Here is a 20323-nt window from a genome sequence, read left to right as displayed (position 1 = left end):
TATTCTTAGTCAAATTAAAACAAATTATATTTTGTTTATTGAAACAAAGCAAGATGGAAACTAATTTTAGAATTGTATTTGAATGGGACAAAAATATTTATTAATTGTTTCTCTATAAGATCAATTATCTTATTCGTCTTATAAGCAGAGAAAAGAATCCTAAATTACGTATTTTCCTCGTTTATTATGGAGGTGGCTCCTTTGAGTATGGAGAAGACTTCCTTTCTTAAGGAGACATCTAATATTGTAACGAAGGTGGCTTCTTTTACTATGCAGTTGCTAATAGATAAAATAACAAATGAAACTATTTTCGTAGTTCCTACGATGATACACCTGAGTTTCTACACTGATTAGCACATGCCGACATAATTCAAAAGGCTTTCACAGAAGTGCTTTCTATATTAATCTAACACTAGTTAAATATGAATTATAATATCTGATCTCTGCTTATAACATCTATATTGTTTTAATACCTGCCTCTGTTAATATAGAGTACAAGATTTCCATTTATAAATTCTAAAATATGTGTAATAATAATCATGCTTAATTTCAATATTTTTGTTTGACTACTAGAATAATTTTAAGGCCTAACATCTGTTATCCGTTATTTCTCATCGGTGCTTAAATGAGATGAACATTGCAGCAATAATATATAAACGTCTAGAGTTAAAATTGCATATTTAATGCACTTCACTCGAAATATTACTAAAAGCTTGGTTCCTAAGCGGCGTCTGCGCTGTACGTTTTAAATAGCAACACTAATGTTTATAATGCAATGCACAAACGGATTGCCAGTTTAAAAATGTGTGGTAAGTTTACTATTGGGATGAAATACGTTCAGAAAATATTACATCTTATATGCTGCGTTCTTAGAAAAAAAATACTTTTATAGCTAATTATAATCGTAGATCGGTTTATAGTAAAGTTATTTCCATTTGCAACTAGTTTGTTCGCGTTAAAAATGCAGTGACTCATTGTCCGCAGACCTAAAACAATTAAATCGTATAAATTAAATTAAAGTTTGCGCATTAACCAATTGTAAGTATATATTTTGAATAGAACAGATAATTAATAACGATTTTATTGGTCACAGCGTGGTTAGTTCCGTGGACAATGACGATATACTGCATTGGCGGACGGATAATTTCGTCAAGTTTATATGTGTATAGTGAGAACACGCATATTGAAATTTGTCCGCGCGTCTCATTCCGAAAAATGTTTCGAAATATTTTATATGTACTTACATTAACTACATCATCGTACAGCTTTTACAGATATTTTGATGGTGTGTTTTTATGTGATATCTATATACTATTTTAATGTAAATAATTTCATTACAGTTACTATTATGCCAATAAAATAATGGTTTATTCTTTTATGTGGTGTTTTTTTAACCAGTTGTTGAGCCAACTGGTTCACCATTGTCCTATTACAAAATACGATGTTTGTATTTTTAAAGATAAAAGATAAAATTAAATTATTCAACATTGGAACTTTTAACAAGACTAGTTATTGATCATTACCTTATTTTTAATCTGTTTTATTGTTGACTTTACCCTGATTCGCAAAATGTTATATTTATAGAGAAAAAGCAAGAAAAACACAACAACACATCTTTTAATAAAGTTATACAGATATATCCTAAATTAAATGAAAATAATCAAGCGTCATTATTGCTAAGGACTATTTTCATAGTTAATAATGATTCATATGTGATGTATAAGACATAAATTTTATCTTTTTTGATAACATTTCAAATTTGAACCAAAAAATGTATTAAAATCAGACAATTACTTTACTTTATACTAGCTGTTTAGACAGACTGTTCTGCCACAAATTATTAGTCTGGCACATTTCATTGAAAAAAATTGATGAATGTAACATATTTCAGAGGGAAGACTGTAAAGAAGGAATACTAAAACGCGGACCTAGCCATCAACCTAGCCTCAAACGCACGAAGTCCCAATAGTCATTACATGTTCTGAAATTTTTTCAAGTATCTGTGCAATTTATATTTTTTTTTTCATTCAAACATCCAAAAATGTTTGCAAACTTAAAAAAAGAACGAATGAAATCACTGACACCGTTAAGGTGCGTGACCGAAGGAGACAGGTATTCATATATATTATCATTACTTCTATATGCATATGCTCCTTGTAAACAAAAGTACACTTATAAAGTGATTTTAGACTAAAAACTCTTTAAATGGATGTCAAAAAAGTTTGTCATATATTTTTTTAATCAGATCATTACTTGAAAAGGTTAAAAAGGATGTCAACTTAAAATTAAATAAAAAAATTAACATCGCAGGACAAGGAAAATTAAACATTAGTATATACATCAATACGAAAGATTTTAATAACATAATATATATACATCAGTCCAATGACTAAACATAAACTTAAGTTTAGCTTAAAACGAAATGCGCAACGCAGAGATTTCAAGCCAAAAGTAATGGCGAGTGGCCAACAATTTACATGGTGCGTTATACATAGATCTAAATGCGTATTTCACCCATCTAATACAGTATAGTTTATTTACACAAGTGTACATGAAATTCAAGGTATGCTATAACATTAAATATCAACTCTCGGGCCGAACCCTACCCTGGTATACCTTCTACTTGTAAGTTCCTTTCTAACCAAGCATTAAATGACTATAGTACTCAGGGGCGGCTATAGCTCTAGGCCTGGACCCCCCCCCCCCATCCGCGGCTATAACTATTACCTTTGTCATCGTAACAAGAAAGTTTTTTCATATTCCTACAAGCTATTATATAAGTAGGTAGTAGAGCTTACAGTATGGTAAGGGTGTCACTACCCTTTCTAATAATTAATTACACTCATTGCATTTATGCCTGTAGCACATCTCTGTTGCGAAACTAAGCGGCGAGCCACGATAGATTCCTATACGATGCTCTTAGCTGTCTCAGGGAGCGCCGCGGCGCCCGTGTACATTGCATATCCTGCACTATAGGTTTAGCCGCCCCTGACAGTACTACCGAAACTGCTATACCGCATCTTAGGAAATGGCGACGAAGTGGGAGGTCAAAAAGTGTACGAGCGCTTCTGCCCCAAGCGTTGACGGTGGTCTGATATAACTAAACGGCCGATACTTCCGCCCCTTAGCACGCATACCCCAGGCGCGGTACAGCGGTTTCGTTAGCAATATCATAGCGACATTAAAGTTAATGGGAATGGCAGCGGCCATAAAAATTACAATTCCCGCTACTGGTTCTTGTGAAAGAACCAAATGATTTAGGTGAAATATACAATTAGGGAGCTCTGGAGCTTATGTGTAAGCCATATATGCTGGACAGAGGTAACGTAATATACTTATTTTTCTAAGCAAGTTAGAGAGAAGTAAAGTGGGTGTGAACTGGTGTTTATACGTCGCGACTTAAAAGGTAGGCATTGAACATTTTTAAAAATATGATGTAAAGCAGAAGTTCCCATACATTTTTTGTTCTACCGTATTCCCAAAATTCGACAAACATGTGGAAGTAAGACCAGGAATATGCAAGTTTTTACTAGCAACAGACGTAAAATGTGAAATTAATTAGGCAAATTAAGGATATTGAATACCAAAGCAAAAATGTAAGTCAATAATAATTAGAGTAATAAATACATGTATCTGTTATAGTCGAAGAACAAGGTGATGGAAGTGAGAACGACGCATGAAAGTAAAATATAAAAAGTAAATGAAATATAAATCATGTGAAATATGTTAGAAGACTGAATTAATGATCTTAAGAACACTGGAAGAGGAAAAAAATTGTAAGTTCCCTGTCCCTAAACGAAATAGGGAAGTACGAGAGGCCCTCAACAACGGGGGCCCTAAAAAAAAAAGAACGACGTAAGATTGCGCTTAGTAAAAGCGCACGCGGGATTGGAGGGCAATGACAGGGTGGATAAGCTGGTCAAGGACGCGGCCCTAAAGATTAAAAGAAAACCGGAATACGGGGAGTGCCCCATTTCTTTTAAGCAGCAGCTAAAACTGGACACGCTTGGCGAATGCAATAGAAGGTATGTGAAAGGCGAGACGGCTTCGAAAACGCGGAAGTTCTTCCCGGACGCCGAGAAGCCCTACTGCGCACAGTGGAGCTAGATATGTGTCTGGCTCAAATATTCACGAATCACGGCGGATTCTCAGATTCTCAGCACCTGTATAGGTTAAAGCTCAAACGGAGTCCCACGTGCATCTGTGACACAGCGGTGGACCAGACCGTGGTGCACGCAATTACTTTTTGTCCCGTATATGGTGGGTTTAGAGTGGCCTGTGAAGTGGAAATGGGTTGGAGCTTTGTTTGCGGCAGCATCTCTTCTTTTTTGTTACAACAAAATCGTATTCTTTGTTGTAACAACATCGTGTAACAAGAAATGTGGCGAGTAATAGGAGACGATGCAAGAAAGTAATGTAAATGAATGCTGTGAGAATGACAGAAAACATGAAATTGTTAAGGTCTCATCATTCAAAATTTCTCTTTTCTTTGATCCGAGATAGGGTGTGAAAATAGGAAAGTAAATATCCCAAAAATAAAATAGGAAAAGAGTATTAAATGAAAAAGAAACCCGCGAAATCTGCAAATGCCATATGGGCAGCAGTGACAGTCCTGACCAAAAGAAAACTGATACATGTTTTCATGTCAACATTTTAATTCTTTACTATCGAAAACAGATAAATTTTTATGAACTGCTGTTTGCGAATTTTAATTGCACAATTCCCCGACAAGTATCCCGTGGACACCTGGTAGAATTCCTACAATAATAAAATATTTTTCTCAACATTCTGATGCTAATATAAACACATCTTTACATCGTACGTAATGAGATACGTATTTTCTAGTATTAACACTGTCCGATGAATATGTTGAATGTCATCGTCAGCGGCGCATCGAAAAGGGGAATCCCACAGAAATATAATTCTTTATACATATCGGACGAAAGAGAGCGCTTTACAATAGTGATTGGCTTACGTTGAATATTGTTTTCATATTTTTAAATCAGTATAAACATGGGCTATGTTTGAAAAGTATACAAACTTCTACTTTGGACTTTATGTTGTTAATACCTCCAAGACCTACCAGCTCTTAAGAGTCCCAGACTGTTAACGAGTTCCAAGCTAGGAAGGTTTATACCCTCCTCGTTCTACCAGGTCAAATTTAGTAAAGCTGTAAATACACTCGTCAATGACTAAAATATGGTCAATATAAGTAATAAACTTTCGGATAAATTGTCCCGACTTACAACATATAATTTGGATTGTAGATAAATACATGATAAACTACCTTAAAATCAACCATCTATAGTTTTCTTATACTAAACACTATAATACACATTTAGAATGAACATTAAATTTGAGAATAACATTAAAGGTGTAGTGGGTTTAAACTTAACCCTGCCTGTGGCCGCTACATATTTTGCAGTTCTCTTTACTATAGACATGTCATCATCTGTCCATCGTTGGGACACGGCTAGAAGTTTGTGAGAATAAACCACATCCGTGACGACATGCAGCTATCACCAAGTCCAATGCATGTATCTGAAGATACACCAAAACCTTTGACCATTGTATTTATAAATAACACTTAATTTTTTATCTATAGTTCACGGACTCTTCTGCTCAGTGAACTCTTGTCCGACGAAACTGTAAAAGCCTTAGGGCTAAACAGCATTAACTTTCGAAACAATACAATAATTATTTTTTAAATTTTTTTATTACATTTTACACTACAAAATAACGGGACTACATGATTTTTGAAATGCAAAATATGGCGCATCAATGCTATTGTATCCGTATTTGAGACATAATATAACACTATTTCATAAAAATCTGTACCAAAAATTCGGAATCAAATATAAAAACGAGAATCACAATAAAAATGTCAATAAAAATTCAATTTCAATTAAAATGCATCCATCAGTGATATATGGCACATATCGAAATTATGGAAAGATACCTTATACTAGATATAAGTGTATTACATTTTATTATTTCATACAAGTATCTAATAATACGTCACTACACATATAGTATTCATAATTCATTTACATCGAGGTAAATTATATTATTGATATATTCAATAAATAACACTTAACATAGATTTCTTAGGTTTTCACATAAATGATAAGTGAAATTTAATTTAAATTGGGTAAGTGAAAATTCTCAATGATTTTCTCTTCAACCACATATGAACATTTACAAGAAAGTCAGAAGAGACCAATTTGATAGTAACTACAATCAGAATGAGCCGTTTTAAATAGCATCATTTAACTTAAAACTACGAGGGTTCTTAACGCGCCCAGATATGAGAAGAGCCCACAGCAAACTCAGACGCGTTTTCGGTGTGTTCACTTCCACAATAACATCAATACAATAATAGTGCAATTTATTTCCAAGGATCATTATCAATTAAAATCCTTCACAATGTAATATTGGCTTATTTAACAAATTTTTGTTCAATAAACCACTTCCCTCAGTTTACTTGATTATGATAAAATAGTATCCGGCATTTGAATTGGCACGTATAATCTTTTATAAGCACCGTCGATTATAATTACTCGGTCTACAAAATCGAACCCGGCTGATCATTGTCACAAGTCATCTTCTACCCGAAGTGCCAAATCAAATGCCGTGTATTATGGTAATATTACCTTTTGATACAATTTAATGGGTATATTTCATAATTTTTATTATAGATAAATTTAAACTACAGTTCGTTCATATTAAGAATGACAGTGACCGGTCAAAAACAGACATATCAAAAGCAACGACCAATTAGCAACGGTTTGATTGGTTAAGGGGCGTGGCTAGTTCAGCGAACAACGACTATCCACTGCATTCTTAACGCGAACGAGCTATAGATCTTTTTCGTCATGTCATTGAAATAAAAGCAATAAAATATTGATAATTTATATACACTCAGCATTAATTAAGTACTCTCATTTTTTACGTCAGAAAGAAAAAGAAAAACCTCAAAGGGAAATAGGACTTTAATCCCTACCGTTAGGAGACATATTCCTTTCTCGTTTGTTTTTGTGCTTGGGCGGAGCGCGATGGCGATCACGTTTGCGGCTGGAGGAGGAGCAGGAGGAAGAGGGACTGGAGTCGGGTGGGGAGCCTGCCTCGTCGGCCGCCATGCTTTGGGACTCCGGCGTAGAGGGTTCTAATACACTGTTGCGCAGGGCCCGACGCTGTTCTTCCGTGTGTTGCGGACAACGCGTGGACCTGCCAACATACATATAGGTGATTTAAAATAGGTATATTTATACACCAATACCTCGCTTTGCGTCGTTTCGTTTTGCGTTTTTTTCGAAGTTGCGTCGCTTCTTAATTAGTACTAATTTTCACTGTGCATTGTTAGATTTTCGAGGTTGCGTAGTTTTGGGTTCAAGTCTTTAATTTTCTTTTTTTCTAAAAGATGGCAACACTTTTGTTTCTAATTGCGCCATGCCATCAAAACTCGGGGATTCCCTTTTTAACTAATAATCAACGCAATTTGAATACAGTTTTATTTTCACTTTGTTTTGCTAATTTTAAGAGTTCAGTTTCAATTACGTAATGTGTTGTGCTTTTTTAAAGATAATAATGAATTTATAAATAATAAATTTTTACGTGTTGTTTCTGGTTATATAAAAGGTAAATATTATTTCAATTTATTTATTGGCAGAGTTATATTATTTTTGTTTTTTAAATGTTTACTTAGTGCAATTTTCTTTTAAAAAAGTAGTATTTTCGTGACCCTGGAACCTATCTTCGATTTTACAAGGTTTGCTATGGAAAATGTTAATTCACTTTGCGGCGTTTCAATTTGCGTCGTGTTTTTTTGGAACGCAACCACGAGGCGAAGTGAGGTAGTGGTGTATTTTTAAAGTATTCGAAATGGTAAGTTGAAGGAGCACTGAGCGGGTCACATAGCGCGCAGAACATACTGCCGCTGGGACCTTAAGTTTCTGGAGAGGAAACCAGGTCACTTCCAACTGGTCCTATTGGAAATCTAGGTGGAGGCCTACGTCCATCAGTAGACTTACTTCAGCTGAAATGATGATGATTATCATTACCCACTCTTTACAAGGTGTCTGGTGGTAGATTTACGTTTTGATCCTCAATAAATGTAATATAAGACACATAGTTTTAACGAAAAAAAAAAACATTGAACGATGTCAAATGTATTCCATTGATTTGCACACGCTGTTCACTGTTCGTATTCTGCGACACACGCAGCAGTAAGCTTGGTTCAATTGAACTGATTTCTAAACGAATATTTTATTTTAAATTCACGAGAGCTCAGGGTTTGTTACTGTAAACTCTCTCTTTGAGGTATCCACATAAGAGAATACATTGGAGTTGAGTCGGGTGATCTAGAAGGCTACTGAATGATATCACGAATGTAACTGATCAGTTTTTGGGAAAGGCTTCCCGATAGAAATTTATCGAAGCTTTAGCCGCTGTCGCACCATCCTGTTGGAATTACAAGTGCAAACAATGAGTACGGCAAAAAGAAATCTGCAATCAAACTTCGATGCATCCCACACCTGGACAATCGTCGCCTGGCCTCGAGCATTTTCGAAAAAAAAAATGGTCAAATTATTCCATTCGTAGGCAAACAGTTACCCTAGGTCAGTGATTTTTTTATATGTGTCAGTCGAAGGTTGCGGATCCTCGCAGACCAGTAACATGATTTTTGCTTCTTGACGGGGCCGTTTAAGTGAAAATAAGCCTCGTCGATCCAAAAAATAAGAATTACGTTGCGAAAACCCCACTAATTTTTTGTCAAAAAATTGTTGTGTAAAAAAATATCGCTTTCTTTTAGTTCTTGAAACGATTTGCATTTTCAAAACATTGAACTTCGGGTCCTTTTTTGAAACTTCCTGAATAATCGCTCTTGGAAGTTCCAATGCGACTGCTCTTTCCCGTATTAAAAGTCGTGATTTTCACATAAACTGCTTTCAACCAGATCGACTGAGCTATGGTCTTGGGGTGTTCATAACTAGGAATCTTTACACTCAGGAACGAATTAAATTTACACTCGGTCCTTCATAAATCCGTTAAATAACCATTGTAACGTTACATATTAGCGTTCCATATGTCTAAATTAAAATTTTTAACAAAAAAAATATAAAAGCGCGAAAGTCACATAAATTGTAATATAAAAAAAAATGTTTGAATGCTTAGCGGGGCACGGTACATCTCAAGTGGCGTGGGATCGTGAAAACGTGCTATCGTCATAACTTACATTTCAATGCGCCCGCGCGCCAGCCACAGAAGTATACATCCATTGCCCGGGAGAAGGACCCTGGCCTCTGTCACCTTCACTAGCTAGGTGACGTCTCACACACCGACGCACACTCTGTGCTAGTTGCGTTCAACAACTATATGACGTCTCATGCGCCGGGGCTAATTTGAATGTACGTTATAAATTCCCGGCTCCCTTCTCCAACTTCATTCTCGTAGCATCTTTAAAATGACGCCATAACCTTTATATCACCCCGCATTTCTGGGGTGCGAGTTTTGTTATTAAAATAATCTTCCGTCATTGAGGTTGAATCTATTCGTACCTCGCACCGGCACGAACTCATCCCTGTCTACACTACCGGCGATCCTCGTTTCAACCTGCTACCTCCTGACCAGTCCTGGGAGATCATGCGGCTGCTTACTACCACCATCAGGGGAGTACACCGACCTACGGTGTAAAATCAGACAAGGCCTTCTGCTCACTACCCTTCTAATAAAAATATATTTTTCTTCTGTTGCAGAGTTCGCTGTTTCTTTTCACCTCCCACCCACATCATGAAACGATACAATGTGAACAAAATTATAGACGAGCTAATAAATTCCTCGATGACGAACACGCGGTGTCACATGACCGCTGCCACATCGTGACAAAAATCTATATGGTCAGCGATTCCAACGACATCTGATCTCCCCCCGCACCGTTTATTATTATTTGAAATATTCGTATTTAAAGAAATAAATCTGCCATCATACACCCTATAAAGCATTACAAAAGAAAATATTATCTCTATTTTTAGAAAACATTTTTTAAATAAAAAAGAAGAATCTAGTTATTGTAATTGCAAAATACCTTGTACAAAGTTTCTTGGTATGCTCGGAGACCACGCCGCATATCTGTAGCAAGAGGTTCTTCTTCTCGTTGGCCGTCATAGTCTCGTAGGTGGCGCCACCGTCGTTGGCGTCGGAGTTATGAGTTCCATTGTTATTCCTACTGTTGCCGCTTCAATTTAACAGAAAAATGGTTTACTAGAGTGACGGTCTTTAAGTTCGTGCGCTGGGGCCCTCTTAATACATAATACTCTATGTTCACTTCTCGATAAAGTAAGGACTGTCTTTCATCATCAACATTTCAGATGACGGACGTCCTCTGCAAAGCATAGGGCTCCCACAAAGATCGCTATGATAGCCGGCATGCTGCCGGCATTCAAAGATTTTCTAGAAATCCAATTGTCGTCGCTTCACGACACCCGCTGACGCCCCTGCAAGGAATAGGCTTCTCCCAAAGACATATATTGGGGATATACCATAATCGCCACGATTGACAGTCGGGTTGGCGATTGCAATGTGTGAAATTATAGTAGGCAGAGGACGCTCTCCATTCTCGAGAATTTTTAAAGGAGTGACAAGCCCGTATAATTAATGCACAAAATGTGAATTATTTGACATTATATCACTGACGCGCGGTACAGCGGTATTTTTGTTTATCTTAATTTGATAAAGAAAACTGGTGGAAAACACACTTATTATCGTGTGATTTGTTGTGATTAAAATCACTAAGCTAACAGGTTTCGGATCGACGAGCGCAAATAAGTCAAGTAAGTGGCACTAGTAAAAAACACGAGTCCACACTGCGTGATCAACCACTGGACATTACGTAGTCAACTGGTGGTAATCGCCAGGTCTTCGGATTTCTGGGTAATCAAATTATGAGTACACATGATTCCTCCAAAATATATTTACAAAGACACTCGGGTGAATCTTTGCATTTCAGATTCAAATGGATATGGTATAGACTGGTATCTGGCAGTGTCTGTATCAAAATAGGGTGAGTATATATCTAAAGTCCATGTAAAGAATAGCTAACCGCACGAGGCTCTAAAAATATAACTATGGCCTGTACTTCAAATGAAATATAATACAAAGGGCCAGATAACCAACGTAATCAACTCACTTGTGAAGCTTGTTCGGCTTCCTGTTGTTGTTGTTCTTGATCCTGCGCTTGCGTCGCTCGGTGTGCAGCGATCCGCCCGCCCAGTCTGCGTCATCCTCGTCGTCGCTCAGCAGCCCCGCGTACGACGTTGGCTCCCGGCTGTTCGATGCGATCCTACGCGACGCGATACGGGAGCTGTTACGTCCCATACCTTTGGAGAAACCACACTTTTTATATAGTGTCTATAAGTTCGTTTTCAGAAAATGCTATAATAATTTAATAGGGGTCCTATTGTCGAGGTAAGTCAGTCCATTACAGTACAATAGTATACAATACAACAAGAGAATCTTATCAGAAGTTACACTGTCAGCAGTTGAAGTTACATTAGATTACGCACAATTTGAGCACCAATAAGTTGATTTTAAATAAGTTAGCATTAAAAGGAACATGCCTTAACTGCAAGCAAATACTGGAACCAGAAGACTACAAACAGTCTTATAGTCAGTTGAATTTATAGACTGGGATGACTGATTATTGATAAAAAAAAAACTTTAACGGCAAAGTAAGTTTACAGCCCATGTGTCAGTAAACACAGCTTTTATTCTCATATTTTCAATCACCATATATAAAGTCTTTCACTCTGTGGTCACTCTCAAGTATGTTACATATTTTTTATTGCATACAGGCTAATAAATTATGGCAATACAAAGTCTACAGCGATGGATAGAATTCAATAATTAATTTTATTGTGCAATAATCCACATTTTCAAAACACTTTTTTTATTTATTATTTCTGAAACCATTGATTTTTGGATAAGATGTAACATACATTAATTAACAGTAAATAAGCTATATATTCACCCCTCCTAGCTTCTACACCTATAAATAATCACCCTGTAATTATAATTTACTCGCACATACACACAGTTGTTGTCATGTCTTACATCCAATAATCAATATTTTTAATGCGTAAATATATGTCAATGCTTTTAAAACATGCAATCATGTAATATGCAATTGGCTATGTGAAAAATATAGTAATAATAAAATAAATTAAAACACTCGAGGACTGCCCCTGCTATATGACATATCTATCGGCATTACAAATGCAAGCTCCGTTGAAAATTGTTTTAATAAAGTGTCTACATTACGAAAATTCGATGCAACAATACATAGTGGACAGAGCAAAAAAGGTTTTAATACCACATCAATATTTTTATATACAATGTCACAAAAGAATTGGCAATTTTATATAAATATGGAATATTAAGAATACTATTAAATAAGTAATTATTATTGTTGTTTTTCAGATTTACAACAATTACCATAATTGAAAATATGCAACATTTGATAATATAGTGTGAATCATATCCATAGAAAGACTCTATTGGGAGGCCTGGGATTTCTAGGCTCAATGTCGGTTTATTTCAAGCCATATTATCAAAACGCTACACTGAGACCGCTAGTTTAGTCTATGACATGGTCACACTATCCCAGCTGATGATAATTTCTGAGAAGAGAAGTTTCTGTGGAGTTGACAAAGCTTTTAAAGATAAAACCCTTCTCAAAATTAAGATAAAAAAGATATTACCATAACATTGATATTGTTTTAAATAAACACTATTTTCATCTTAGTTTGTATGTGTACCATCTATTATACAAATAGATGGCATTTGGAACACTGTTAAATCAAATTTCTTTCTCCATTATCTAATATCTACTATTTTTAAAGGTGATCTATTTCTATTTACTTAACTCTGCCTCATATCTTCTACAAGGTTGTCTAGCCTGGTGTTCTCAGGTCTGTGATTTTCAATACAAAACCTATGGTAATTAAGTAGGGTTAACACAAGTATGAATTATTTTACAAAATGGGGTAAAGAAATGTATTTTTTAGGTAATAATATGAGCCTTTATAATTCTAATATTTTTTTAATTAAACAATTGGTTACAAATATTACAGGTAAAAGACTTGATAACTAGGTAAATTAAGTCTATCAAAAATATATCTATAAACAAATAAAGAAGATTTCTCCATAGATATAACCTAATCACTGCAATGGTTGCAACAAGAGGTTATTTTTTTTCAATTTTGTCATAACATTAACCATTGAAAGTATAAAAAGAAAGACAAATAAGAGGAGAAAAACTTTTTAATGAAAATTACTTTAGTTTATGTAGTTAGCTTGTAGCTTGTTAGCTTTTTACAGGATATTTGATATTGAACACTTGTATAAGAAGTCAGAAGGTAAGAAGTAAGTGAATAATTTCATTGTTGACATGATGAATTACATCTAGCACTTGAATTATATTTAGCAACAAACTTGTGTCTTGACATGAAAGACATTAAGAACAATATCTTCTGCAGTTTCTTCCTAACACTAAATTAAAACAAAACTATGTTAAGACTTTCACAAGTCAATTATAATTAATCAAAATGATTAACATAAATATTAAATAAATAGCTCTACACTAGGCACAACATGTTATTTAATTGGATTACATAATAACATTTTCAATGAAATTGTTTTGTTAACCCTTTCAGGACCATAAGGTTACGGTACCTTATTTAATCAATTTAGCTAGATGTAATGAATTAATAGGCATCCTAAAAACATAATTTACACTAAAAATTCAAAAACGTTTTACATTTTTTTTGGAAATTTATGGGACAAATATGTCCCTATGGTCGCTAAGGGTTACTTTCTACTTAAACATCTAAATTTTGGTTTACTTGTTGGTAAGTCTGTTTTGTTGTAAATAATGTACATTTGTTACTTAGTGTACTTTTTTATGAATAATATAAATATAATAGGGCAAGTTATTTGTGGTACTCGACGAAACAATTCCTGTTGTTAGATGATTGGTTAGTGATTAGATGGATTGTTGTTTTGAGATGTTGAAGGTTCAGGTGATTCTTGCCGATGAAGAGTCGTCGTTTTTTCAACCTCGACATCAAATACCCCTTAGTCATCATCCTGTACTAGAAGTCTTTGGTCTTCGTCATCAAGCACTAAGTCATTTTCCTCATCGCTATTGTCACCCACAAAAATTTGAAGAATTTTATTTTTTCGAAGTTCAAAAACTTCACGTTCCTTACGAAACATATTCTGCGAAGAATATGAATAAGAAAATGATAGCATTTTGGTATATCACCAGGCCAAAAGTTAAGAAATTCCGTATAAAAAGTATCCCTTTACGCCGACAGGGACATCCGTGTCCCCAGTGGTGTACCAAGAACTTTTGCCGCCCGGGGCGGTCTCCAATTTGCCGCCCCTTCTATTATAATTCAATCAAATAGTGGTTTTTTATAAATTGATACACATAAATAAATTATTAAGTTATTTAATCAATATTAATTAATACACAAAGTAAATTTTTTTAGACATATGTGTATGCACTCGTAAACATATTTATATAAAATCTACTCTTCTTTCTAGCTTTCATACTAGAAAAATCGTGTATAATGCTCTCAAAATTAAAATTATTTGTAATTTCTTGTTCTATTGGCAATATTGCAAGAGTTTTTGGTCCTAATTGACTCATTGTAGAACGAAGATAATTTAATTTATTATTCAAGAAAGAAAATAAATATGAAATGAATATGTTGCTTTTTACAACTATAAGTAAATTTAAAAAATGCCGCCCCTAGGTAAGTGCCGCCCGGTGCGGACCGCACCCACCGCCCCCCCCTAGGTACGCCACTGCGTGTCCCATAATCTTTATAACGATTTATCACAGAATACAACATAAATACGTTACTACTGAATATTTAGAATAACAATTTAATTACCAGGTAATGATAATTTGACACTGTAAAAACTTGAAAAGCACTTTTACAATATTAATTATTTATTCCAAACAGCAGATCATTCGCGCCAAAAGAACTCTAATGTTCCGGTGACGATAGACAATAAACGGTGTTAGTTATCATGTATTTCCAGTAAAAAATAATAAAAAGGTACTTTCCGAAATGTTAAAACAAAAAAATAATTTACAATTGTTACGTAAATATTTAATTAATCCATGATTTTTGCTTGGGACACCGGCGTCCCCGTGGTCGTGAAAGGGTTAAATAAGAAGCAATATGAAGACTCAAGCTACAAATGATTAGTAATATTGATGTTAATATAAAAATTAGGATACCAAATTATCATTTATTACAGCCCATAGACACCCACTGCAAGGCATAGGCCTCACCCAATGATATCTATGAGGGGGATATGCATATGGCATGGGGGTTGGCAATATATGTATACTATTGTGGTATGCAGATGACACTGCTGCCCATCCTATGAAAACTTGTTTGTGATCAGTGATAATCCCTTATAATTAATACATAAAGTGTGTATTACATAACCTTGTATCCCACGAATCAAACCAACAGCCTAGAATAGCTAGTCTTAGTCTTAAACCACTAGACAACCACTGCTCAATATATTAATTCATGGTTTTCACAAAATGTTATTACAATGTAAGTGCCAATATTAATAACCTTTTTGACATGAACCTATAAGTTGTTTAATATATTCACCAGAGATTTTAAATAAGATATATCTCTGAGTAAAAATTTTATCTGGCTTCAAACATTTGTATTTAATAATTTATTTATATTTCCCATAATATAGCAACAACTCTTCTTTTTTTAATTTTTTACTATTGTAATTAGGTTAATTCTTATAACATAATTTTTAGTTGTTAAAACAAAATAAAATAAAAATTCTTTTATGGTTTTGTTTTCATCTTCCCAGCACATTCTAGATTTTATCAATTTTGGTTCATTGGATACCTAGTGTAGCATTATTCTAGCTAAAGAGCTATGGGATATGATATTTTTATATTAACACATAATATTATGCCATAACTGATAGCTTATACAGGATAATGGATTATATGTGTAATTAAAATGGTGAATGTATAGCTCATTTGTCAGACAAATGCTTTAATTTTTTTATACCTATTTCTAATCATACTGTATTAAAGTGATCTCTGAACAATTTTTCATTATTTTTTCTATTGGAATAAGGCTATTTAACTTCAGGCAGTACAAACTCTGCAAGGACAAATATTAAACAATAATTGATATTAAACATAGTTATCCAAATGATAAAAAAGGCTCTTTTTAATATAACATTAATCATTATTTATAAATTTTGGATAGGTTGATACATAATTCATGGAAAATAAGCTATACAATTGCCCCTTTAAAGTTGCTAAGAGCTTAGTGACCCCCCTTTCAGTGGAGCATGCAATTTAATGGCCCCAACTACGCTCCTGTCTGAGCCTACCGCCTATTGCTAATACTATTTTTATGTTAAGCATGTTCATTGCTTTACATGGTTGTCAATGTCAAGAAATAAACTACATTTATCACTAATCAAAAAAATTGAGTACATGAACACAATCACACCAAAAAAATTTATTAGAAACATTTAGGAAAAGAGGAACAAAATATTTCTGAATCACAGCTAAAGGTTTATCAGAGATAGGTGCGGTGATATCAGTTCACAGGCCACTGTACTGTTAAATTTTTGTAAGATTAAAGAACTAAAGAAGAACCATTAAACTTATAATGGAGAATGAAACAACAAGCCCAATTATACTTATATGAATGAACTAATGTTATTTATCCATAGATATTTCATCGATAGACAGCGAAAAGAGGTTCACTTTTTAACTGTGTAAGTACAGTACAGTAACTATGTGTAAAAGCTCTCTAATTAACCTTAGTACAGTATGTCTCAGCACTAATATCACAAGCGTCCAACAGCCCTAAATAATTTGTTACTCAAAGACAGAATAAGACAGACTTAAGTACACCACATAAATGTTTAAGATGGGTATATGTCAGGCCAAATTAATCACAGTCCTGTCTCTTTTAAAAAAACGTGGATTAGAAAATTCTGGAATGTTCTTGCTTCTCATGCAATATCTACAAATGTTAAATATGTTTAATATACAATTGAAAATAGTAGAATCAATTTCACCAGACAGGTTGCCAAGGATTATAAATTTAACATTGGAACAATTAACAAAACTAATTACATAATCACATACAGGAAATTTCAAAAAGATGGAAAGTATACATTATTTTACATCTGATTATGAAACATATAATTTGTGTTATAAAGTATTTCCCAGAACCATAACAAGTACATCTTGTCTGATAGAAAAAAACTAACATCTGGGCTAGATTTTAATCCAAGAAAACATAACCATGTCTTTTTTATTATATAAATAGCAACTTTCATAATAAGGAACAGAAGGGAGGAAAAATAAACATATTAATTTATTAATACAACATTAAGTTTATCTAGAAATTTAAAAAGATATATTATCGATGATATAAAACAAGAGTGAGGGTTAGTTTTACAAGAACTTAAATGTATTGTTACAATTTAATACAATATAATAAAATTGCTTTTTATTTGAACAACACAAAAAAATTTACTGTGGCAGTATTGACTAAGCATTCTGAATTTATTTATATATTACTACTTCTATTTATTATATGATCAAAATATATATTATGTAAGAGTTGTAATGGCGAAAGTAATACGTATGTTTTAATAGGTAAAATATTAAGAGTATAATTATAATATTATAAACAGCATGACAAAATTAGTAATTTTAGGAGTTCGCTATTGCAAATCAATTATACAAAATGGAATTTTACCAGGTTAGAGGTACTACTATCTAGTCAATTAACTATTTAATGTTCTATTAACTCACCCATGCATTTCTCTAAATGTGGAGCAAACCGCGTAGCAGACACGGGTCTATCGCAGTTGGGACACGCACAATTTGAATCCTGGGTCTTTTTAAGTATGGAAAGACCGAAAACATCACACTCAGGAGAATTAACTATTTTAAAAGTATCATCGTCCTCTTTCTCCCCTTCAAGCAGATCTGTTAGCCCAGTTTTAAGACCGTGATGAAACTCGAAAACAAAACCCAAAGTAACATCGTCAAACACATTATCATAAATAAAATTAGCCGCTTCCTCTGCGCTATTTTCGTTCTGCATTATTTCAAAAAATTTGCTATTCAAATCATTCATACTGAGTTCACTATGGATTGTATTCATAATATATACATGAATATTGTTTTTATTTTCTGGGACAGAACACTAAATCAAAAACACAGCTGAGCTGAGTTGAAATCAAATCATAAATTAAATCAAAGTCAACCACAGACTAGTTGCGTCGGCGTAGTCTCTGAAAACGCACGAAATATATCAATAAATCGATGGTAGCAATGAACGAATGATGAATTTTTGACATTTTTGAGAAAATCCTTATTAAGGGTTTTAATTTTAAGTAACCTATTTAATAGAAAACAGATAAAATTACACATAAGGTTCTGATGAAAACTTTAGATTCAGCAATTTTTTTGTGCTTCACAAATAACATACAATAAAGAATTCAGAGGTTTATTAGTATTAAAGGTCCACCTTATTGCTATATATAAAAAGAAAAAATCTACTGTTTAGACATTAAATCTTTGTGTGCAGGAATTGTCCATGTATATTTCAACAAAATTTTTTAAATTAAAACATGCAAAGGTTCTTTTCGATTACTTCAACTGGTAATATTTAACATACAGTATAAATATACATTTATTTCAGAGTCATAGAGCTGAGTATGTTAAAGAAACCTGGAGTAAAATATATGAAGAATTCATCATAGATAAAAGTAAAATCGTTTCTTTCACTATTGATGGTGGCGCTAACATAGTCGCTGCAACGCAATCATTTGTTAGAATTGTTCGTAAGATTATTTATCTGGCACATGCAACTATAGGTGTAACTTCGCGTTTTAATATATTACGTGACCTTATTTCTAGATTTTGCCCTTATAAAGAATAGATTGAATTCTTTACAATCAACCAAGCATGAATATTCACGTGCGAGACTTACAACAAAATAAGGATATAAAAATTCATACACAGAACATTCCGACTTTAGAAAGTGGGGACGGATCCTATTATACTACTACTGTTTACTTGCATCTTATTTTGAAGATTGAGGACAAATTAAGGACAAATAAAATATTAAATAAATCTTTTTTTTGCTTTATTGAACATTTTTTAATTGTTCGTGGATTTCTTCCTAGGGCCAGTAGGTCTAGGAGGTAATGGCTACAGCAAGTTCAAAATATAAGGGTTTATATCGAAATGAATTTTATGTGATTGCCGCTATGCTCCTAGCTGGCTAAGGCTTTCTCCAGCTTTATCGAAATTGAGCTAAAATTTATACCATAGTCGATCGTATTCCAGTTATAAAGGTGACGTTTGCACGACGAGGAGTATACCTGCGCAGGTGTATAGTGTTGTGACTAGTATAGTTTAAGGCGAAGACTACTCGGTGATCGGGAGCGACACAGGCCTCTCCTGACCGCCATCATGAAGCGAGGTGGAAACGGCCGCCAATGTGAGTGTTAATGTCATGCGTGTGCAGTTCATGGCGCCCGACGGAGGTCCGATGTAAGATTTTAGGGTTTATATTGATCAAACCATGTCTATAATAATTCTTATAACTATGAAAGCAATAGAAAATGGCATGAGATACGCTTCCATTCCCGCCGAGGAGCTCCAATGTGAGATTCTTCCTTTTCTTAAAACTATGGAAATAATATTCAACAAATAAAATCCGCCAGCGAATCATAAAAAGCAATAAGTTTTGTAAAGCGCTCTTTTTCGCCGACTAAATATAGAACGCTCTGGCGTGGGATTCCCGTGTTCAATGCATCGCTAACGAAGACATAACGGACAAGGCAAATGTTAAAAAAAACATTAAAAATACTTTTTATTTCCTTTATTCACATACAAACAAAAATATCTCGTTGATCCGTTTGGCTTTATTTAAAAAATTTTATAGTTTTTATATAAACAGAATTTTTAATATTTTAAAATATGTTTATGTTTTTAATAGCTACAATATTTATTTATCTTATTATTACCTTTAATCTATTCCCAAGAATTATTAGGACTATTAAATTACTACACGTAAATTTGCACTGAAAATTCTCTATGAAAAAGTCGCAAAGGTAACCACGGCTTTTAAGTATATCAAGTATTGCAATTTTATAGCAATAAAGTATTGCTTCTTGAAAGAAATAGCCTCCAAGGAGATCTTTTTTTATATACATTACACTGGTC

General features: G+C 33.9%; 1 protein-coding gene across 1 annotated transcript; it reads right to left on the bottom strand.

Annotated features, from left to right (window-relative positions):
- Positions 1-5939: 5939 nt before the first annotated feature.
- On the bottom strand, positions 5940-18338 carry Sgf11 (SAGA associated factor 11kDa). Its single transcript, XM_068763026.1, has 4 exons — positions 17897-18338; positions 11186-11375; positions 10085-10234; positions 5940-7227 (listed from the first exon to the last, which is right to left on the bottom strand). The coding sequence occupies exons 1-4, from the start codon at positions 18249-18251 to the stop codon at positions 6993-6995; spliced, it is 930 nt and encodes a 309-aa protein (XP_068619127.1). The 5' UTR covers positions 18252-18338; the 3' UTR covers positions 5940-6992.
- Positions 18339-20323: the final 1985 nt, after the last annotated feature.

The sequence above is a fragment of the Battus philenor genome, unplaced genomic scaffold (assembly GCF_028537555.1).
Source record: "Battus philenor isolate CCGP_79_NKW_IND1 unplaced genomic scaffold, ilBatPhil1.0.hap1 SCAF_17, whole genome shotgun sequence".
Classification (NCBI taxonomy): Eukaryota; Metazoa; Arthropoda; class Insecta; order Lepidoptera; family Papilionidae; genus Battus; species Battus philenor.
This window is presented reverse-complemented; position numbering and strand designations above follow the sequence as displayed.

Bases quoted from the DNA above. Each gene is read 5' to 3' on its own strand.
- Sgf11 (XM_068763026.1), bottom strand. From the start codon at position 18,251: ATGAATACAATCCATAGTGAACTCAGTATGAATGATTTGAATAGCAAA. The intron at 10,235-11,185 runs GTGAGTTGATTA...GTTAAATTGAAG, and splicing joins AAGCCGAACAAGCTTCACAA to CGGCAACAGTAGGAATAACA. The intron at 7,228-10,084 runs GTATTTTGCAAT...GTATGTTGGCAG, and splicing joins ACCAAGAAACTTTGTACAAG to GTCCACGCGTTGTCCGCAAC.